This window comes from Oncorhynchus gorbuscha, linkage group LG03 (genome assembly GCF_021184085.1).
Source record: "Oncorhynchus gorbuscha isolate QuinsamMale2020 ecotype Even-year linkage group LG03, OgorEven_v1.0, whole genome shotgun sequence".
NCBI classification, from domain to species: Eukaryota; Metazoa; Chordata; class Actinopteri; order Salmoniformes; family Salmonidae; genus Oncorhynchus; species Oncorhynchus gorbuscha.
In genome coordinates, this window is record NC_060175.1 from 59,077,473 (window position 1) to 59,101,931 (window position 24,459).

The following is a 24,459-nucleotide window of genomic DNA, read 5'->3' on the forward strand; positions in this document are numbered from 1 at the left end:
AGCAATACACAATACACCACTCAAGGTGGGGAAGACTTCAATCCATTTGAAGTAACATACTGACCACACCCCTCGCATCACAAAATAAATGTACACATACATGTTATTCAATCATTGCGCCTGCATGGCCAGGTGCTAAAATATAACTTGGTTCTACTTGTGACACTCGACTCGCTGCAAGTCCTGCCTCCCCCATCTCCTCATTGGTTTTTAGGAGCATATACCCACGTGGGTGATTTGAAAGATGAACTGAGGTCCACACTGACTTCATCTTTTTGGTAATGCACCGTAAAGTTGGTTGCTAACTGCCATATAAAGTCCAAAGAAGGAAAAGAATCCAGGAAGGAGGAGAGGACGAGAAACAAATTCGGCTTACCGTTTTATCTGTGGATTAATTGTCGGAGTAGAGGACCTTGTCTATTTCAGGTAAAATAACAACCCAGTGTTTATTTCCCAGGACATATTAACTAGCAACAGCAAGCTAGCTAGCTAAATTGCCGTAAATGTTTAATGCTTTTTGACCTGTCCCAAAATGGTTCAGAGTTTGTTTTGGTATTTCAACCTGCGTGTCCTTAATCGTGTCTGGTGTGGGTGAACAAAATCAACTTGAATGCAATGGCACACGCCTTCTTACGTGTTCTTACGAAGTCACTCCTTCGTCTACGTGGAGGGTGTGATAGTTGTATATTATTATGATTATTTTTTCTATTCTTACTTCTTTAGGTCATCATAATAACCCATTACACAAATATTATATTACTTTATCTATAGTAACTTTCATATCACCATACATAATAACGTTATACATCAAACTCCACCTGTAGATCCAATGGCGGTGTTGGACAGATGCCTAGATAACGTTACAGATTGAAAAACTCAGCTCACAGAACTGGTTGGGGCATTAATTCACCTCTGTCACACGTGAGAGAGTCCCCTGATAGCTCTCATTCACTTAGTACTTAATAGCTCAATTTCAATCCTCTTATTATCCACATTTCAATCTCCTACCGTCCAAATTTCAATCAATCAGCTTATTATCCAAATTTCAATCAGCTTAACACGTCCTTTCCACACCCACACAACTCTCACACCGGGGCTAAACCCCTGTTCAGTTCATTGTGACCCGATTTAGGAAACTAGGCATATGTCACAAGTCAAGACTACTTTGGCAGAAATGCCTTCTCGAACATGTGAACTTTCATGTGCCTTATTAACAAACTTGTATTCCATGTGTAAATACAAAGAAAATTGTTAAATTACGAGTCTTGTTGGTTAAGCCACACAAAAAGTCAGATACCTTCCCACTAGCCATGATTGGCTGAGATAGAGTGGGCTGGACATGCTGAGAGATGAGTTCGGATTGGTCTGCCATATAGAAGTCTATTTAAGCTCGTCAGTCTGTGTTGATTATCCTGGCGAACATTTTTTTAAAGTCATGTAAGTGTTGCTCTCCACTTTCTGGAGGATGAAGTTTTGAAATGAGTGGAATTAGATTATGATCGCTAAAGAGATGGAGAAAACACCTGTCTCTGGATTACATCTTCAAACTAAGGTCAACCGTGGTATGGCATTCCTGACAGGGCGACTCGTCCATGCATGATGATAGTCTAGTGTTAGCTAGCTACATTTTCAGATATTACACGTTTACAATTTTGACAATGTTGTTTCATTTCAAGCTAAAGTGTACTATTAGCTAGCTAGCTAACGTTATCTGGCTGGCTGCCTAGCTGACATTATTATTCATATCCCACAGCCATTTGCTTTTCTAGTTAGAGCCTGCTAACATTGAACCTGGTTGGTTTAGGTCCCAGCACTGTGGCATTGTTGGCACTGTGTTCATTGTTGTTTAAATAGCTAACTTTAACTGGCTGGCTCGTTAGCGGACGTTACATGACGTGTGAACACCCGTTGAATATGGCCGGTGTCAGTAAACGTCTGCAAAAAAGCATAATGAAATTGTTGCCAGCAGAGCTGTGTAGGCTGTTTCCATGTTATCCATAGGTAAACAATTCATCGGCAAGAGCGCAAAGTGTGCGCTCTGAGAGCGAAATGAGATGGGTGGGGCTAAAGCTTAAGAGGATGCGACCGATGCTGAAGAGGTCTTCACGAGATACTAAAAACATTCAAAGGCAATTTTCTCAAAAGTGTGTTTACAAGTTGATCAACTTTCAAAGCAGAGTTACTTTCCCATTGTTCCTCAAATGCTGTTCTCAGTGGTTCCCCGACCACATACACTTCTCATACATGCCTAAAATAACACCTTGTGCTATTACCAGGGGTTCTCAGAACACGCAGCAATTTGTCACATAAATGTCTATAGACAATTTTCAGTGGGGCCTCTCCTGTCTTCACTTCATCCTAGCATTCCACTAAGACTAGTTCTTAGCCTTCTTCTAAGAAGGCTATAATCGATGCAGCGCTGGGTGATGATTTAACAAAAGCTCATTTGCGACAAAAGCACAATCGTTGGACGACTGTACCTAACCATTAAACACCAAGGCCTTTCTTAAAATCAAGGCACAGAATAATATATTTTTAAACCTGCATATTTAGCTAAAAGAAATCTAGGTTAGCAGGCAATATTAACCAGGTGAAATGGTCACTTCTCTTGCATTCATTGCACGCAGTCAGGGTTTAGGCAACAGTTTGAGCAGCCTGGCTCATTGCAAACTAATTTTCCAGAATTTGACGTAAATATGTCTTAGGGATTCCACCCGTTACATAAAATACCGAACGGTTCCATATTTCACTGAAATAAACGTTTTGTTTTTGAAATGATAGGTTCTGGATTCGACCATATTAATGACCAAAGGCTCGTATTTCTGTGCGTTATGTTATAATTAAGTCTATGATTTGATAGAGCAGTCTGACTGAGCGATGGTAGGCAGCATCGGGCCCGTAAGCATTCATTCAAACAGCACTTTTGTGCGTTTTGCCAGCAGCTCTTTGCAAGCACAGCGCTGTTTATGACTTCAAGCATATCAGCCTAATGGCTGGTGTAACCGATGTGAAATGGCTAGCTAGTTAGCGGGGTGCGCGCTAATAGTTTTTCAAACGTCACTTGCTCTGAGACTAGGAGTAGTTATTCCCCTATACAAATGGTATAGAGAGAAATAGTCCTATAAATACTATATTAACAACAACCTAAAACCTCTTACCTTGGAATATTGAAGTCTCATGTTAAAAGGAATCACCAACTTTCATGTGTTCTCATATTCTGAGGAAGGAACTTAAACGTTAGCTTTTTTACATGGCACATATTGCACTTTTACTTCTCCAACACCTTTGTTTTTGCATTATTTAAACCAAATCGAACATGTTTCATTATTTATTTGAGGCTAAATTGATGTTTATTGATGTATTATATTGATGTATTATATTAAGTTAAAATAAGTGTTCATTCAGTATTGTTGTAGTTGTAATTGTCATTATTACAAATACATTTTTAAAAATCGTCCGATTTAATCGGTATCGGCTTTTTTTGGTCCTCCAATAATCAGTATCGGATTTAAAAAAATCATAATCAGTCGACCTCTAGTTTGAAGTACATTACCACCGTAGTTACTGTAGTAGGTCAAAGCTGTGTTCTGGAAAACATTGGTAAAGCTTGGGTGGAATAGGCATTGTGGTGCTCATGTGAATTTCCTTTCTTTTTCAGTTTCAGACCAATGCCTATTCTCACTTAAAACTGTTTTTTTGGTTTTAATAAGTTAATGATTTAGAAAGTGTCTTGACATTGTAATACATTTGGACTCCAGTCTATGGAGTACATAAAAATAACATATGGTTGTTGGAGCTCCGTAGCGAAAGGAAAACCCAGTTACCTCTGCTGCAGAGGATATGTTCATTAGAGTTACCAGGCAAAGGCATTTTAGCCCACATAAATGCTTCAGTGTTCAAGTAACAGACACATGGTCATTGCTGCAAATAAACTACGCTACTTAAGGACACCAATAAGAAGAAGTTGCTTGGGCCAAGAAACACGAGCAATTGACATTAGAACATTGGAAATCTGTCTTTTGGTCTGATGAGTCCAAATTTGAAATTTTTGGTTCCAACCGCCGTGTCTTTGTGAGATGCAGAGTAGGTGAACAGATGATCTACGCATGTGTGGTTCCTACCGTGAAGCATGGAGGTGAAGGTGTGATTGTGTGGGGCTGCTTTGCTGGTGACACTGTAGGTGATTTATTTAGAATTAAAGGCACGCTTAACCAGCATGGCTACAACAGCATTCTGCAGCGATACGCCAACCCATCTAGTTTGCACTTAGTCCCACTATCATTTGTTTTGCAACAGGACAATGACCCAATGCACCTCCAGGCAGTGTAAGGGCCATTTGACCAAGACGGAGAGATATGGAGTGCTACATCAGATGACCTGGCCTCCACGATCACCCGACCTCAACCCAGTTGAGATGGTTTGGGATGAGTTGGACCGCAGAGTGAAGGAAAAGCAGCCAACAAGTGCTCAGCTCATATGTGGGAATTCTTTCAAGACTGTTGGAAAAACATTCCAGGTGAAGCTGGTTGAGAGAATGCCAAGAGTGTGCAAAGATAGTTTTGATGTATTCACTATTATTCTACAATGTAGAAAATAGTAAAATAAAGAAAAACCCTGGAATTTGTAGGTGTCCAAACTTTTGACTGGAACTGATATATATATATTTTAATAACAAACATACCTAACATGTATAGTATTTTCTCTGAAGCTCGTTTTATTAGCAGTGTTCAACGTACATCAGACAGATGTAACCTACTGCATAAGCTCCCTTTCATTCCTGTCTCCTCTGCTCTGCCGCTGCTGCACTGGTCTATAGGGACACTCTGTAGTCAGAATTAGCATGTGTTTGAACCCATTAAAACACTTTCTCTCACTCCCCCTCTCCCCCCTCTTTCTCTGTATTGCTCTCTCGTTCTCTCTGTGTTGCTCTTATTTCCCCTTCTCTCTTTCTCCCTCTCTGCTCTCGCTCTCTATTCTCTCTCCCTCTCTCTCCTGCTGCTCATAGCCTGATGTGGGAGCTCCACTGTGGCCTTATTTCGTAGCTAGGTTGCATCTATCTCAAGTCAGTCACTGTCAGCATACTGCCACACTCTGTAACACTCAGTTATCTTAATGGTTTCTGCCTATACCAAACATCATGCAGCTAATTGGATTGAGTTCCCTAAAACAACCCAGACTTTTATTCATGGAAACTATTAAACTATTCAATATGTTTGACTCCCGACAGGCCTATTTCTCACTAGGATTCGACTTGGTTCATGACTTGAGTTCAGCAGTACAGTTGGAAAGATGGTTCTACGTTCTAAAATGGAGGTTAAGATTAAATGTGCACAGTTGTGTAAATGACTTAAGTAAAAAATACTTCTACTAAAATAACTTCTACTTTTATTCCACTACAATCCTCATGAAAATAATGTTCTTTTTACTCATTTTCCCTGACACCCAAAAGTACTTGTTACATTTCGAATGCTTAGCAGGACAGGAAAATGGTCAAATTTATGCACATATTAAGATAACATCCCTGGTCTTGTCTACTGCCTCTGATCTAGCTGACATACTATACACAAATTATTTGTTTGTAAATGAAGTCTGACTGTTGGAGTGTGCCCCTGGCTATCCGTAAATTCCTATAACATGAAAATCGTGCCGCCCGGCTTGTTTATTGTAAGGAATGTGAAATTATATTTTCACTTTTGATACTTAAGTATATTTTAAAACTAAATACTTTTACTCTTAGTGTTTTACTGGGTGACTTTCACTTTTTCTTGATTCATTTTCTATTAAGGTACCTTTACTTATACTCAAGTATGATAATTGGGTACTTTTCCACCACTGAATTTGCAGTTGCTGTCAATATTACTGAGCTTCTCATTAAAATGAAACAGAAGGGGAAAGGTCGTTTCAGTCTTTTATCTCCTGATCTGATACAGGTGGGATTGTGGGGGATTTCTGGAGATTGCATCACTTTAGAAGCATCTCTATTGGAAAGACTAGCCTAGAGCTTTTCTTAAAGGGATGTGGTCTAAAATGTGGTTCTTAAGCTCCTGCTTTTTCCTTATTAGTAGTATTTTAATGATTTAAAAAAAATATTGCCGGGGTGTAAAGTGTGTGGACTTACTTACTGAGCAAAACAATTTACAGCATCATGTTCTTAGCTTTTACATGCCACATGAATGACTATGGTGGTGACAAGTTTCAGAGACAATTGCACAAATTGTAGACACCACTGCATGGAACAGGTAGGACATGCTTCTGTAGCTTTCCCCTGTGAATACACAGTACTACACTCAGAACTATACAAAACAATTAAAGATTCAACATTGTCATGTGTTATAATAAAAAAAACATTGTTTGACGTTGCCTAGCTAGCTAGCAAAGTGTGTTGTATATTATGCCTACTTTGGCATAACTAACATTAGCTACGTTAGCTACACAATAGTTATCTAGCTAGCTTTTTATTTTAGAATAATGGGCAAATGTTGCACAATCCAGGTGTGGAAAGCTCTTAGAGACTTAACCAGAAAGGTGCATCTACCTAGTATTGACTCCGGTGTGGATACTTAAATAAATAAGATATTTCTGTATTTCATTTTCAATAAATTGGCAAAAATGTACCGAAAGGTTGCTGGATTGAATCCCCGAGCTGACAAGGTAAAAATCTGCCGTTTTGCCCCTGAGCAAAGCAATTAATTCCCCAAAACAGCTGCTCCCCGGGCATTGATTTAAGGCAACCCCTCGCACCTCTCTGATTCAGATGGTAAGAAAGCGACACAACTGCCACCTACTGGTCTGAGGTGATTTTTATTGCTAGTGCTGGCGCAGAACCTATTGTCTACATCAGTGGTACCTAACTCCAGTCGCCGAGTACCCCCAACGGTACATCTGTTCAGAGGTGGTAAGTACTCTTGTCCCAAGAATCATAGACAATCTTATTTGTCTCTGAGGCTTTATGAACTGTATTCTTCACCCTCAGGGGGTGTACTTTAAAAAAACTTAAAAAACAAGATAACCATACACACCTACAGTCCTCTGACATGTTATACCTCTCCTACATCCAGAATAGGACTAATGCAGTGTGGACTGAGAGATTGCACAAATTGATGGTAAAGAAGCCCTATTGGAGAGGGAGAAGAGTTCTGTCACAAATTACCTCCTATTCCCTTAGTCACTTGGCTCAGGTTACTGCATCTTCTGCTTGGTTTTCCTAATGTGATGATTAGTGAACATACAGTTAAAGTCTTAATAGCGGCTCATATTGGGTAAATTATATCAGTGTTATGCTAATTATACAAAAATGGTTTGTCAAGATCAGTGTGGCAAAACTTGACTGTCCTGCACAGAGCCCTGACCTCAACCCCATCGAACACTTTTGGGAGGAATTGGAACACCGAGTGCGAGCCAGGCATAATCACCCAACATCAGTGCCCAGCATCACTAATGCTCTTGTGGCTGAATGGAAGCATGTCTCAACAGCCATGTTCCAACACCTAGAGCAGTGTTTCTCAACACTGGTCCTCGAGTACCCCTCAACAGTGCGCTTTTTTGTTGTAGCCCTGGACAACCACACCTCACTGAGGGCTTGATGATTAGTTGACAAGTTGAATCAGGTGTGCTTTTCCAGGGTTACAGTAAACATGTGTACTGTTCGGGGTACTGGAGTACCAGGGTTGGGAAACACTGATCTAGTGGAAAGCCTTCCCAGAAGAGTGGAGACTGTTAGAGCAGCAAATGGGGGACCAACTCCTTATTAATGCCCATGATTTTTGGAATGAGATGTTCGACAAACAGGTGTTCATATACCTTTGGTCATGTAGAGTACTTTATAAAGAAAAATATTTATCAGAACTCAGAGGATATGCCTTCTTTAATGTCCACTCGGGTCTGTGTGCTATATACACACACACACACACACACACACACACACACACACACACACACACACACACACACACACACACACACACACACACACACACACACACACACACACACACACACACACACACACACACACACACACACACACACACACACACACACACACACACACACACACACACACACACACACACACACACACACAGCGGTTAGTTAAGATAACAGGAAGGGTGTGTCAGACTTTCTGTGTTTATTGATCTTTTATCGCTTTAGAAGCATCTAGCCCCTCCCCCTCATCCCTCTATCGAAATGTAGCGACGCCCAGGAAGACATTTTGGAGATTCCGTACAATAATCACCATGGCAACCCCAATCAGAGATTCCTTTATATGAGTATGGTAGAAAGTCCCTGTGCCTTCTCTCCCCCATAAGTGTGTGTGTGTGTCTGTGTGGCTGTGTGTCTCTGTGTGTTTTCCCACTGTTTTCACTGCTAGAGACGGTGTGGTCTGTTCTGCTCTCCCAGGGGCTGACGGGTGTGGAACATTTGTACCAACAGATAGGAATCGCCCTCAGTGTGCGTCATCACCTCAAACTCTCCTCTCTAATCTATCTCTCTCATCCTCTGTTCTTTTTTCAGCCCTCTAACTTTCCCTCCCTGTCAATTATAGAGCTTTTATTAGTTTGAGTATGCACGTTCATTTCTAGAAATCAAAAACTAGAGCCATAGAGAGGATCATCAATCTCGAGATGCTGTGTTTTGTTGGTGCATTGTGTAGTGTCGTCTTGTTTGGTTGTTGCATTGTGTAGTGTCGTCTTGTATCACATTGTGTCATGTTTGTTTGTGTGTGCATGTGTATTGTGTGGATGTACAGTAATTGCACGTTGAATGTGTTGAGTCAAAGCTAGGAACAGCAAGGCAGTGATTTATACACTCATCGTTAACACGTAATTTCTGTCTGATTCAGATTGAAGGGATTAGAAACTGTAATTAAGCAATAAGGCCCGAGGGGGTGTGGAATATTGGCCAATAGGGCCCCACAGGGGATGTCATAATATTCATAAAACCTAGTGGTCAAACACAGAAATGGTTTTTTCTTCACCATTCATTTTTCCCCATAGGAATTTTAGAACCACTTCAAACAAGGACTGTAGGCTTTCCCTGGCATGATGTTTTGATAACCGTGTAAATCTCTCTCGGACAAGGGGACTTTTGTCAGATTTGAAAATGCTAATTAGCATCAAAGTAGAGATCATGCAAGACTACAAATCCCTGCAAGCTTGCATGTCATCTCTAGCTGACACCTTTGCTGTCAGCTAGCTAGCTTTCTTAATCCAAAACAAAAGATATATTTAACATTTTCATTTACTATTCCATATTTCATTGAACTAATATGTCTTATTTATGCATTTGGTCTTGTACAGAATACTATCCTAGTAGCAGTCAGGTATTTACAATGTTCCATGAATACTAGGCTAGTTTATTTTTTTAAATTGTTTTTGCTGCTTAGCTCCATTAGCAACACAATTATTTTACCACATCCTCTTCCCTTTCAGCCGGTGGAGGTCTATATTTAAACCCTTGTAATGTCTGGTAACAATATGATCGAGGTGAAAGCTATTTCAATTCATGGTGTCAGAATGCACTGCTGTATTAAATAACTAACTTGTTGACATGTTCTGTTGCAGATTCAAAGCCAGATTAACTCATTGCAGAATGTATCCATAATCATGAAAGAATACGCATATTTATATGACAAGAAAGCACTAGTCACCAATCACGTCAAACACCTGTACTCCAGCAGTTACATTGTTTTTAAAGAAATCAAAACGGTAAACAATGCATACATATGCATTTTAAATATATAAACATCTAAATTGAGGCACTATTTAAATGATTTATTTAATCAATGCCACAAACCTGGGAGATTGAAGAGCACCATATGAACAATTATTATTAACCGAGAGCTCACAGATTCTTCTGCTTCTCTATTCTAGGAATTAGACCAGCACAAATAACACAACATGTAAAACAGCATATTGGGATTTTGGTGGTTGAGTTATAAATAGAAAAGCTTGATGCTTAGGTTTAATATAAAATACTAGGTCAACTCCATCAGAATGGGGAAACGAGGAAGCCTAAATGTCGCTATATCAACACCCGTGTCAATTTTACAGGTCCATGTTAAATGAACAGGTCCCCCAGGCCATGCCCAGCCAACCAGAAATAGATTTTCCCCACAAAAGGGCTTTATTACAGATAGAAATACTCCTCAGTTTCATCAGCTGTCCGGGTGGCTGGTCTCAGATGATCCCGCAGGTGATGAAGCCGGATGGAGAGGTCCTGGGTTGGTGTGGTTACATGTGGTCTGCGGTTGTGAGGCTGGTTGGATTTACTGCCCAAAAATATATAAAATAATAATAATAAATGAGGTGGCTTATGGTAAAGAATTCAACATTAAATTAGCTGGTGGACATTCCTGCAGCCAGCATGCCAATTGCACACTCCCTCAAAACTTGAGACATCTATGGTGTTGTGTGACACAACTGCACATTTTACAGGGCCTTTTATTGTCCCCAGCACAAGGTGCACCTGTGTAATGATCATTATGTTAAATAAGCTTCTTGAAATGCCACACCTGTCAGGTAGATGAATTATCTTGGCAAAGGAGAAATGCTCACTAACACATACAGTGCCTTGCGAAAGTATTCGGCCCCCTTGAACTTTGCGACCTTTTGCCACATTTCAGGCTTCAAACATAAAGATATAAAACTGTATTTTTTTGTGAAGAATCAACAACAAGTGGGACACAATCATGAAGTGGAACAACATTTATTGGATATTTCAAACATTTTTAACAAATCAAAAACTGAAAAATTGGGCGTGCAAAATTATTCAGCCCCTTTACTTTCAGTGCAGCAAACTCTCTCTCCAGAAGTTCAGTGAGGATCTCTGAATGATCCAATGTTGACCTAAATGACTAATGATGATAAATACAATCCACCTGTGTGTAATCAAGTCTCCGTATAAATGCACCTGCACTGTGATAGTCTCAGAGGTCCGTTAAAAGCGCAGAGAGCATCATGAAGAACAAGGAACACACTAGGCAGGTCCGCGATACTGTTGTGAAGAAGTTTAAAGCTGGATTTGGATACAAAAAGATTTCCCAAGCTTTAAACATCCCAAGGAGCACTGTGCAAGCGATAATATTGAAATGGAAGGAGTATCAGACCACTGCAAATCTACCAAGACCTGGCCATCCCTCTAAACTATCAGCTCATACAAGGAGAAGACTGATCAGAGATGCAGCCAAGAGGCCCATGATCACTCTGGATGAACTGCAGAGATCTACAGCTGAGGTAGGAGACTCTGTCCATAGGACAACAATCAGTCGTATATTGCACAAATCTGGCCTTTATGGAAGAGTGGCAAGAAGAAAGCCATTTCTTAAAGATATCCATAAAAAGTGTCATTTAAAGTTTGCCACAAGCCACCTGGGAGACACACCAAACATGTGGAAGAAGGTGCTCTGGTCAGATGAAACCAAAATTGAACTTTTTGGCAACAATGCAAAACGTTATGTTTGGCGTAAAAGCAACACAGCTTTCAGTTTCTGATTTGTTAAAAAAGTTTGAAATATCCAATAAATGTCGTTCCACATCATGATTGTGTTCCACTTGTTGTTGATTCTTCACAAAAACATACAGTTTTATATCTTTATGTTTGAAGCCTGAAATGTGGCAAAAGGTAGCAAAGTTCAAGGGGGCCGAATACTTTCGCAAGGCACTGTGTATGTGTATATATATATATATGCGATATATAACTGTATCGATGTTGCTTACTATATTAATGATCTGCTGTCCAGAAGGTAACCGCTAACAGAGCAATGTCTTCCCGCAGTAAAGCAAGCACACTGACTCGAGAGAGGATGCTAATCGGTTCATCTCTGAAACCTTTCAAAAGCCAGACCAAAATAATGCAGCTATCCAGGACTCAAATCATTACCGGTTTAAAATCGAGCATAAACTGTATCCTAAAATGTTTACATACGACAGACCGTTAGATGGTCCCAGAGGGGAAATCAAAGCCAGTTCTGTTCTTCCATTTTGAAAAAGGAAATGTTTTCTTTTCTTCAGTCCATGGACTATTTTAGCTGTTTGCCCAGCTGGAATTTGATTGGTTTTTGTCGTGTTTTGAAAATGTAGCTGTAAGGTTGTGAAATGAGGCAGCTTGACAATGAGACGGGCAGATACTATTAGGCAGGTGTAACTGCGATTTAGATGGAAACATTTGAACACGTCAAAAAGAGAGGGCATCCACTGATGGGTTTCAGCTTACTACAGCCATGAATTTCCACTAAAATACTTATTTAAACACAGTGTTAGACTTCACGGGTCCAATAAGTTGGACCTGTTCCAAAATAGAACTGGGTCTTACCCACCAGGATTCTATATATATCCCGTTTCGCATAGACTGTGTCGGATCTAGACCGGGTCCGATCCGAGTGAGGAAAGCAGCAGAAAATTATTTTCTAAAGCTACTTTATTATCCATAGCTGATAAAACATGAGAGGAGGGAGAGAGAGGTGCTGCTCTAGCAGGTGGGGCAGGAACCGTACTGTGAGCGAGTGACGGATTAGAGACGGAAACCAACCAAGTCGACTCGCGCTATAGTATACTAATACCTGCCATATCTAGCTTATTTATTATGAAATGATATTACCTAGTACCTGTCTTGACTGCATCAAACCAAGCGAAGCTACTTAAGCTAGCTAGCAAGGATAATTTGAGGCTGCAGTGCATGCGCATTCTCATCCTACAGTTACAAATAACTATGAAGTAGCTCGTGGTCACAGTCGTCCTTCTCCTTTTACTTTTAATTCCGTCATTTTAATTCCATCTTCCATTGATATCTCCTAACTTTTGCCAAACACAGAGCGAGGCTCTATGACTTTAGCCTATTGCCGCGTTGATGACTTATGATTGGCCAACAACAGGCAACACGTACCACGCTCCACTCTTGTGAAAAGCAAGAGCAAAAGCATAAATAATTACATTTCTGTCTCTCTCTCTACTGCAGCAGTCGCTTACGGATCTGTACAGGCCCTTCTGTCAAGTCAGTTCAAATTACACATTGAGACCTGTGACAGTCATATCAAGTCTGACCCAGACCTGTGACATTATTTAGAATTCTGGATCAGGACCCACTCGGCGCCCGGATCGGGTCTCGAGTATTTGGGAACAGGTGAAAACGTTAAGACCTCTAACACTGACCAAGCTATAGCTGACAGTTTAGGAAAATGTAAAAATTGGATTGCAATTAAGTGGGGCAGATGGTTAATATGATAATGGTATCTCTAATCAGCCAAGGGTGAATCATAACTTCCACTGAAGTCAAATGTTCACTTGGTCATGCATTGATGTCAGTGGAAGTGAAAATTCGGATTCACCGCTCAGTGATTACAGTAAAGACACTTTCTAGTCTGTGTGGCAAGACACAGGGTGCTCCGCATGTTATGTTGGCGATACAGCGGCTGTGAGAAGAAGAACTAGTATATTTCTAATCAGTAGCTGAGCGTGGGTACAGGAAGGTCAGAGGTAGTGTGTCAGTAACAGTAATCACAGAGGACGGGGATGCTGAGGAGGGCAGCAATGCCCTGGAGGCCTTAGACAAAATCTGCTGACAAACTGGGAAGTGTAGGTTAGGTAGTGTGTACTGTAGGCCTACAGCGTACTATACTGAGAGAGGGTCAAGCTGAGGTGAGAAACCGGGAGGGGTGTGTGTTTACGTATCGTGTGTGTGTGCGTGTGGAGCTGCGGAGGAGTTTTGGTGGTTTTAAAGACGGATACCCTCTGGGGAATTAGTAATGTGTGCAAAAATTATCATCCCAATCTCATTTTCCTGCTCCCTCTCTCTCCAAATCCCCCCTCCTACGAACATCCCCCTTCACCCCCCCCAGCTCACAGCCCATCACAGCACTCACCCCAGAGTTGTGTCCATTCCTGGGTCTGTTTTTTTTTCCATTATTAAAAAAGCAGTACAGGCAAAGCTGCCAAAACAGAGGATAATGATGTGAAAATAACCCGGAAAGATCAGCCTGTCTGTCAACTGTGTTGTTCAGCTCTCCCCACGCTGGTTATACAGTATATTCTGTACGGTGCATCAGATCCAGCGGCTTAATAAACACATGTACGCCCACGCACACATGCACATACACACACACAGGAAGGGAACAATAATAATCCAAAAGCCTTTACATCACCTGCTGTACTGTCCAACCAAAGTCACTATGGCGATAAAATCCTGACCTTAATTTATGATTTTAATAACCTTTAATTTCTGCTCAAATGAATTCTAGAAATATGATAATCCACAATTAATGGCTTCTGGGTTGATGGATGGGGCAAATGTAAGAGGTAATCCAGGATAGCAGAAAGAGTGTCTGGGGCTACAGTACCAGCATAGACATTTCGTACCCTTTGTATGAAAGCCTGGCGTGTTCTGCACACACAATTTGGTCTGAAAGCATAGTAAGGTATTGAGGCTGGTCATGTGATAACGTCTAATTTGATCTGAAAGCATAGTATGGTGTTCAAGAATAGTCTATTTGAAAAAGTCTAATTTGACCTAGTCAGTTGTTCAACTGAAATGTGTCTTCTGCATTTAACCCAACGGGGAGCTGCCTTAATTGACATCCATGCCTAGGGAACATTGGGTTAACTGCCTTGCTCAGAAGGACTGATTTTATTAACCTTGTCAGCTCAGGGATTCGATCCAGCAACCTTTCGGTTACTGGCCCACCGATCTACCTGCCGCCCCTAAAGCATAGTACGTATTGAAAATAGTATGTTTTTTTTACCTTTATTTTACTAGGCAAGTCAGTTAAGAACAAATTCTTATTTTCAATGACGGCCTAGGAACAGTGGGCAGAATGACAGGGGCAGAATGACAGATTTGTACCTTGTCAGCTAGGGGATTCAAACTTGCAACCTTTCGGTTACTAGTCCAACACTCTAACCACTAGGCTACCCTGCCGCCCCGGCTGAAAAGTCTGTGATAACATCTAATTAATTTTGGGACCCACTTGTTTGTTATTCGTCAACAGGAAACTATAAAATAGTTACAATTATCATATGATATAATCTGAAAGCAGTTCAGGACTTCTAAGTGACAAGGCAATGCATTTCTACACTTTCAGTTGTGTAGTCCTGGAACAGGAATATGCAAGGCCTCCGTTCAGGAAAGCTGTGATTGGTTCAGGCGAGGGAAGGGTTCTGGGGGCTGAGTCCGCCCCAATTTATCAACTGCATTGTTCTTTGTGGCTTGAAAACAAACAGCACACTTTTCCGTGAACAAATAAGGGTAGTAATACCTGTTAATAGCAGAAAAACATCACACATTCCGAAACTCTTAAAGGTGTATGCATTTTTCCCTGCTGAAACAGTTTGTGCATATATTACGACAGTTTTTGTTCGTTTTGGACTGCTGTTCGGTCACACAAAATGTTTAATGGTGGCAAGCCGCATTTTGAAGTCTATGCCCCTTAGTCTGTGATTGGTCAACTGGAGGGGTGATGCAAGTTTCTGCTTCCTGACGGCTCAGCCCGAAACTGGATTCAACATTGCGAACGACAACTGCGATCATCGATTGACCGACGAGGTACAACAGTACCTTCACCAGTACGATTCTATCCATCTGTCCATATAAAGGCCAGCATGTAAAATTTAAGTTCGTGGAGGGAGATTGCAGAGACCCTGGGGTCAACCGCTTGTTCAAAAAAGTATGGTAGGTTTCGCGACAAGTTCATTTTGACAAGTTTGTATTGCTGGCTTGTTCAGAATGTGGAAAGACTGACGTTTTGGAGTTTGGTTAGGGTTTTGTCGGATGTGCGGGCACACAGTCTTTCTCAACGGCCAGCTGAATTTCGGAAGCCGAAGTCTACTTCCCTTCGTCGGTGATTGGTCAACAGTAGGGATTGAGGGTAGGTGAGACGCTAACGTCCCACCAGGCCAACATCCTGTGAAACTGCAGAGAGCTAACATTCTAAATACACCATTTGTTATAGTAAACATTCTTGTAAATACATATGTATCTCACATCATTTAAAAGATGAACGTCTTATTAATCCAGCCGCTGTGTCAGATTTCAAAAGGGCTTTACTGCGAAAGCAAATATGCGATTTTCTGAGGACGGCGCCCCGTACACACAAGTATTACTAGCATTTTCCAACCAAGCTTCACAAAAGTCAGAAATAACAATAAAATGAATCGCTTACCATTTGAAGATCTCCCTCTGGTGGCAATGCCAAGTGTCCTAACTACACAGTGAATGTTCGTTTTGTTTGATAAAGTCAATTTTTATAGCCTAACACAAAACATTTTTAAACCGCTTGCGTCGTGATTTCCGTCTCATTCAACTTTGGACAAAGCGTTCGTGGTAATTACACACACTAAACAAATGTTTATCCAGTCATGGTTGGTTTCATTGCAATCCTCTGGTTGTTACTAACACAACCATACTTGATGGTTCTTTTCCCGGGACGTATTGAACGAACCGATTTTGAAGACCCCAATCAATGACCTCATTGCTCACCAATGGTAGGACCGGTCTGTCATTGATTGACTGTATTTTGGCCCACTGATCATCTTGAGATCTAGCTTGGAAGATAGCCAATGAGCTGAGATAAATGCCAAGATGTAATGGTTATACACTGCTCAAAAAAATTAAGGGAACACTAAAATAACACATCCTAGATCTGAATGAATGAAATATTCTTATTAAATACTTTTTTCTTTACATAGTTGAATGTGCTGACAACAAAATCACACAAAAATGAACAATGGAAATCAAATTTATCAACCCATGGAGGTCTGGATTTGGAGTCGCACTCAAAATTAAAGTGGAAAACCACACTACAGGCTGATCCAACTTTGATGTAATGTCCTTAAAACAATTCAACAATTCATTAGGCTCAGTAGTGTGTGTGACCTCCACGTGCCTGTATGACCTCCCTACAACGCCTGGGCATGCTCCTGATGAGGTGGCGGATGGTCTCCTGAGGGAGCTCCTCCCAGACCTGGACAAAAGCATCCGCCAACTCCTGGACAGTCTGTGGTGCAATGTGGCATTGGTGGATGGAGTGAGACATGATGTCCCAGATGTGCTCAATTGGATTCAGGTCTGGGGAACGGACGGGCCAGTCCATAGCATCAATTCCTTCCTCTTGCAGGAACTGCTGACACATTCCAGCCACATGAGGTCTAGCATTGTCTTGCATTAGGAGGAACCCAGGGCAGAACGCACCAGCATATGGTCTCACAGGGGGTCTGAGGATCTCATCTCGGTACCTAATGGCAGTTAGGCTACCTCTGGTGAGCACATGGAGGGCTGTGCGGCCCCCCAAATAAATGCCACCCCACACCATGACTGACCCACCGCCAAACCGGTCATGCTGGAAGATGTTGCAGGCAGCAGAACGTTCTCCACGGCGTCTCCAGACTCTGTCACGTCTGTCACATGCTCAGTGTGAACCTGCTTTCATCTGTAAAGAGCACAGGGCGCCAGTGGCGAATCTGCACTGTGTTGGGCTGTAAGCACAACCCCCACCTGTGGACGTCGGGCCCTCATACCACCCTCATGGAGTCTGTTTCTGACCGTTTTTGAGCAGACACATGCATATATGTAAGTCGCTCTGGATAAGAGCGTCTGTTAAATGACTTAAATGTAAATGTAAATATTTGTGGCCTGCTGGAGGTCATTTTGCAGGGCTCTGGCAGTGCTCCTCCTGCTCCTCCTTGCACAAAGCAGAGGTAGCGGTCCTGCTGCTGGGTTGTTGCCCTCCTACGGCCTCCTCCACGTCTCCTGATGTACTGGCCTGTCTCCTGGTAGCGCCTCCATGCTCTGGACAATACGCTGACAGACACAGCAAACCTTCAGCCAGGAAGCACAGGAACTGAGAAGTGGTCTGGTCACCACTTTCAGAACCACTCCTTTATTGGGGATGTCTTGCTAAATAACTAATTTCCACCTGTTGTCTATTTCATTTGCACAACAGCATGTGAAATTTATTGTCAATTAGTGTTGCTTCCTAAGTGGACATTTTGATTTCACAGAAGTGAGATTGACTTGGAGTTACATTGTGTTTAAGTGTTCCCTTTATTTTTTGAACAGTGTATGTTTTTAAGACCAGCCTTTGTCGTAAACTCTGGCGTAAAAGAGGTTCATTCGCCATTGCAAATCCTACTCGACAGAGCCACGGGTGTTACGGATAGCAGTACATATTCAATAGCATTTTCAACAATTTTATATATTTAAATTATGGCGAATAAATCCGGAAAAGCGAAATCCCAAATTATAGAGGAAATGGATGGAGACAGCGAGACCGAGTTGCTTCAGGAAGATGAATCTTTCATCGAAGCTAGTTTTGAAATATTATTTGTTTTTTGTTTTTTTGGATATTCTAATTTTATTTGCAATATATAAAAATATCATCTGTAATGAAATGTGTAAAGTACACATTGGCTATACTGTGTGGGTGTTTAAAAAATGGATTGGAATAGCCCTTCACCATAGTGATTATGTTCCCTGTACTATATATATATATATATATATATATATATAATGTATATTATATTTGTTGATAAGGGCTCATACGTGAAAGTATTGTTACTGATTTAAAAAAAAATATTTCACAGTGGCAGTGATTCTGATTATGAGCCGCCAATGTCTAGGTGTCCATCTGAATCTGGTTCATCCAGCCGGACCCCCGCTGTCTCTGGCTCCACACCTACCCGGGCCATCGAGAGATGTGAAGTCAGTGACAAAGAGGAGGTGGGGAAGAGAGAAACCTGCAGACACAGGGCCAGAGGGTCGTTGGCACTCTGTGTTAGAAGATGATGTGGAACCAAATCCACCAGTTTTTAGACCCAAAAGGCAGCCAGGACCTCAACTAGACATGACTGCCAAGTACAGCCCCCTTCAACTTTTTCAACTGTTTTTCACCTCGTCAGTTGTTGATTCCCTGGTGTCAAACACCAATAAGTACGGGGCTAAGAAGCAGGCAGGAAAGAAAGAGGCATGGAAGACCATTTCCATGTCAGACCTTTTCTGCTACTTTTCAATCGTCATTTACAAGGGCCTGGTGAAGTTGAAAACTCTAATGGACTACTGGAAAACGTCAGCTCTTTATCAACTGCCTTCCCCCATGACTGTCATGTCTTGTAAAAGGTTTCTGACAGTCTCACGGGCGTTTCACATCAGTGACCCAGAAGTTGATGGGGAGAATGACAAGAGGCACACCAAGGTTTGATAGGCTGTGCAAAATCAAACCGCTCTACCCCAACATAGTTGAGGCCTGCAAGACCTATTTTCAGCCCACCCAGAACCTTTCCATCGATGACAAGATGGTAGCTTCAAAGGCCAGAATCAGCCTCAAACGATACATGCGTAACAAACCAACCAAATGGGGTTACAAACTGTTTGTTTTGGCTGATTCTGTGTGTGCCTACACTTGCAATTTATTTTATTTATGAGGGGGAAAACAGTTTTGCTGCCGGTAATGGACTGAGTTATGATTCCGTTATGGAGTTATTGGATTTTCAACTCCTGGGGAAGGGCTACAAAACTGTTTGGACAACTTCTATACAAGCCCTACCCTGTTTACAGAGCTGAGGAATCGGGAAGTGTGGGCTTGTGGCACCATTCGGACCAACAGGGTCGGCTTTCGAAAGACGAAGGTGAACGACATGCCTAAGCGGGCTGAGCGGGGTACCATGCGATGGATCTGTGAAGATGGCCTGCTCTTTGTGAAGTGGATGGATACCAGAGAGGTGGTCATGTTCTCCAGTATCCACAAGTCCTTCAGTGGAGATCACATCGTCAGGCGTGTGAAGGATGGTGCCGGGGCATGGACCACAAAAAATGTCCCCATTCCAGCTGCTGTGAAGGACTACAACAAGAGCATGGGAGGTGTTGACCTCCCATTTCATTGACATTGCTGTGGTGAATTCCTTCATCCTCCAGAAGGAAATGGCCAAGAGCTGTGGACAGCCCCCCATCTCACAGCTAGCCTTCAGGGAGCTACTCATTCAGGAGCTTGCTAGCAACAGCAAGTCCACTGCAGCACCTTCTGTCCCTTCTGCTCCAACCAGTGGTGTTCACCTGCCCAGATTAATCTCTGCAGGCATGAATGTGCCTCAGGGCAAACAGGACACAGTAGGGAGATGTCGTTGTGCCCTTTGTCACAGGAAATGCCCCATCACCTGCATCACCTGTTCAGTAAGCCTCTGCTTTACAGCAGAAAGAGACTGCTATGGGCCATGGCACCAGCAGCACAATATTGTGTAAAGGACTGAAGGTCTTCACAATATTATAACTATGTAAATAGTTACCCTTGTTGTTTGTATATATATATATATATTTATTTGGTGGGGTGTTAGAATAGCATTTATGTATATAGTTCTTTCCTTCAAAATGTATCACTGTACCAATTCGGCCACTTGGGTACATTTGTGTGGGACACCTGGGTGACTTCATACTCAATGTCATGTAGCTCGCTCGTTTTTAAGTTATCTGTCTAAACCTTTGCTCAGCTATTGTTGCCGTCTTATGTTCTTCATTCAAATCATCCACAGCATCCTATCTGTATGTTTGGCTGTTCTTGGTCATTTGAAAGATGATGCAGCCACAATAAAAAACAGAAAACGTATGTTATATTCTCCGACATTCAATTCACATTTCCACAAAATGCAGAGTTTTTCCTTTCAAATAATACCAAGAATATGCATATCCTTGCCTCTGGGCCTGAGCTACAGGCAGTTAGATTAGGGTATGTCTTTAGGCGGAAATTGAGAAGAAGGGGGGGTACCCCGAAGAAATTAAACTAGATACTCGTTTTGATCTAAAAAAAAAAAAAAATTGAAAAATAACAAACATCTTCGGTAGATATTAAATTAATGATAGATTTCTTGAGTCATCTTAGATTAATTCTGATTTTTGGGGAAGTGTATACTGGCTATGGCATCTCAAATGGACAAACGGTACTATTGCCACTTTTTTAAAATCATTTTTCAAGCGAAGGTCTCGTAAGGGAGTATTCGAGCACACTCGGTCGTTTCAGCTAGCCGCCAGCCGAACTGAAGCATGCTGATGCCTTTATTAGCTACACATCTCAACACTTTAACCTCTTTATTGTTTTGTCCCTTTGTGCTGTTTTTAGGCACTTTGTGTGCAGTCCATCGATTCCCGTGGATATCTTTGGCTGAGTCATCAATGTTTTGTCGGGACTCTGCAGGGTCTTTTTCTCCTGCTAGCCTAGTACCATTTGGTTCAATCATGGCTGAGTGCCCCTTGTCATATCCTGTGGCGGACTGCAATAGCATCGAATATTCCCCGCGATATGCAACTGTTCAGGGAAGTCGGAAACCAATACACGCAGTCAGTCAGGAAAGCTAAGGCCAGCTTCTTCAGGCAGAAGTTTGCATCCTGTAGCTCCAACTCCAAAAAATTCTGGGACACTGAAGTCCATGGAGAACAAGAGCACCTCCTCCCAGCTGCCCACTGAACTGAGGCTAGGTAACACGGTCACCACCGATAAACCCATGATTATCGAAAACTTCAACAAGCATTTTTCAATGGCTGGCCATGTCTTCCGCCTGGCTACTCCAACCTCGGCCAACAGCTCCGCCCCCCCAGCCTGTTCAACCTCTCTTTCATATCGTCTGAGATCCCCAAGGATTGGAAAGCTGCCGCAGTCATCCCCCTCTTCAAAGGGGGAGACACCCTGGACCCAAACTGTCTATTTAAGGTCTTCGAAAGCCAAGTCAACAAACAGGTCACTGACCATCTCGAATCCCACCGTACCTTCTCCGCTGTGCAATCTGGTTTCCGAGACGGTCACGGGTGCACCTCAGCCACGCTCAAGGTACTAAACGATATCATAACCGCCATCGATAAAAGACAGTACTATGCAGCCGTCTTCATCAACCTTGCCAAGGCTTTCGACTCTGTCAATCACCATATTCTTATCGGCAGACTCAGTAGCCTCGGTTTTTCGGATGACTGCCTTGCCTGGTTCACCAATTACTTTGCAGACAGAGTTCAGTGTGTCAAATCGGAGGGCATGCTGTCCGGTCCTCTGGCAGTCTCTATGGGGGTGCCACAGGGTTCAATTCTCGGGCCAACTCTTTTCTCTGTATATATCAATGATGTTGCTCTTGCTGCGGGCAATTCCCTGATCCACCTTTACGCAGACGACACCATTCTATATACTTCCGGCCCGTCCTTGGACACTGTGCTATCTAACCTCCAAACGAGCTTCAATGCCATACAACACTCCTTCAGTGGCCTCCAACTGCTCTTAAACGATAGTAAAACCAAATGCATGCTTTTCAACCGTTCGTTGCCTGCACCCGCATGCCTGACCAGCATCACCACCCTGGATGGTTCCGACCTTGAATATGTGGACATCTATAAATACCTAGGTGTCTGGCTAGACTGTAAACTCTCCTTCCAGACTCATATCAAACATCTCCAATCGAAAATCAAATCAAGAGTCGGCTTTCTATTCCGCAACAAAGCCTCTTTCACTCACGCCGCCTAACTTACCCTAGTAAAACTGACTATCCTACCGATCATCTACAAAATTGCTTCCAACACTTTACTCTGCAAACTGGATGCAGTTTATCACAGTGCCATCCGCTTTGTCACTAAAGCAGCTTATACCACCCACCACTGCGACTTGTATGCTCTAGTCGGCTGGCCCTCGCTACATATTCGTCGCCAGACCCACTGGCTCCAGGTCATCTACAAGTCCATGCTAGGTAAAGCTCTGCCTTATCTCAGTTCACTGGTCACGATGGCAACACCCACCCGTAACACGCGCTCCAGCAGGTGCATCTCACTGATCATCCCTAAAGCCAACACCTCATTTGGCCGCCTTTCTTTCCAGTTCTCTGCTGCCAGTGACTGGAATGAATTGCAAAAATCGCTGAAGTTGGATACTTTTATCTCCCTCACCAACTTCAAACATCTGCTATCTGAGCAGCTAACCGATCGCTGCCGCTGTACATAGTCTATCGGTAAATAGCCCACCCATTTTTACCTACCTCATCCCCATACTCTTTTTATTTATTTTATTTTTTGCTCTTTTGCACACCAATATCTCTACCTGTACATGACCATCTGATCATTTATCACTCCAGTGTTAATCTGCAAAATTGTAATTATTCGCCTACCTCCTCATGCCTTTTTCTACTGTATTATTGACTTGTTAATTGTTTACTCCATGTGTAACTCTGTGTTCTGTTCACACTGCTATGCTTTATCTTGGCCAGGCCGCAGTTGCAAATGAGAACTTGTTCTCAACTAGCCTACCTGGTTAAATAAATGTGAAATAAAATATACTAGAGGTTTGACATTAGCAAAAGAGGGAAGGACAACTCCTGCTGGGAACTTACTGTGAGTGGCCCCCCTCTTCCTAGGTTCTCTGGCCAGTGGAGAGAGGCTAAATATGTGTTGTCGTTGTTCTTGTTGTCTGGCGTGGATGTTGTCCACGCTGTTCTACCATGGTTTGTTAATGTGTTGTCCCTTCTGTTTCTCTCCCTCTGTGTTCCAGTACGCTACCTGCTGAAGAACAATGTCAGTCCAGACTTGTGCAACGAGGATGGACTCACTGCCCTACACCAGGTGAGCTTATGTTCCTCTGTCACTAATTATAAACTATATAATTACTAAGTCCTTCAATCCACATATTTTTCAGTGGCAGTCATACTTTAGGTCCAAATAGTTCTCCCCAGTCGCTCTGTCTCTCTCTAAAATCCAGGACACCAGACACTCAAAAAATATATATGGTTAACCGGCACCATCAACTGATTGAAAACCGCTTAAATGTACCAAAAAGTTATCGTATAAAATAAACATACTTGGTGGTGTAATGTGTGATGGGGCTGGTGCCAGAAAACCAGCTCGGGCCTTCAGCTCAGAGCCTGCCTGCCTGCCTGCCTGCCTGCCTGCCTGCCTGCCTGCCTGCCTGCCTGCCTGCCTGCCTGCCTGCCTGCCTGCCTGCCTGCCTGCAACACCAGATCATCTGCACTCTTAGGATGTAAAACTGAGCCTTCTGAGCCCTCCCCAAAAAATAGCAGCCACATCCAAAGATTGGGGGGGTTGTGGCACTTGCGTGTGTTTATTAACTCGGCTCGCCGAACCGAACGAGTGTGCTCACATACTCTCAATCTGTTTTCCGAGTGTCGCAGTGGTCTAAGACTGCATCCCAGTGCAAGAGGCGTCACTGCAGTACCTGGTTCGAATCCAGACTGCATCACATCCGGCCGTGATTGTGAGTCCCATAGGGTGGAGCACAATTGGCCCAGCATCGTCCAGGTTTGGCTGGGGTAGGCCGTCATTGTAAATAAGAATTTGTTCTTAACTGATTTGCCTAGTTATATAAATAAAGAATTCAAATGTTTCATGCCATGCAGTGGTGGGCTGCGTGCATGTTCGTGCGTGCGTCTTTACTTTGTGTTTGTCTGAGGTAGTGTTATTAATGAGTTGTTCCAGGCCATGCTATTGTACCTGCAGTGTGGTGTG

General features: G+C 42.5%; 1 protein-coding gene across 2 annotated transcripts in view; it reads left to right on the forward strand.

Annotated features, from left to right (window-relative positions):
* The window catches only part of LOC124031640 (protein phosphatase 1 regulatory inhibitor subunit 16B-like), a 130,542-nt gene that overhangs the window by 61,565 nt on the left and 44,518 nt on the right, over nucleotides 1-24,459 (forward strand). For both annotated transcript variants that reach the window (XM_046343134.1, XM_046343135.1), the window contains exon 3: nucleotides 23,489-23,559. In XM_046343134.1, coding sequence (XP_046199090.1) covers nucleotides 23,489-23,559 — 71 coding nt within the window. The remainder of the gene's footprint in view (nucleotides 1-23,488; nucleotides 23,560-24,459) is intronic.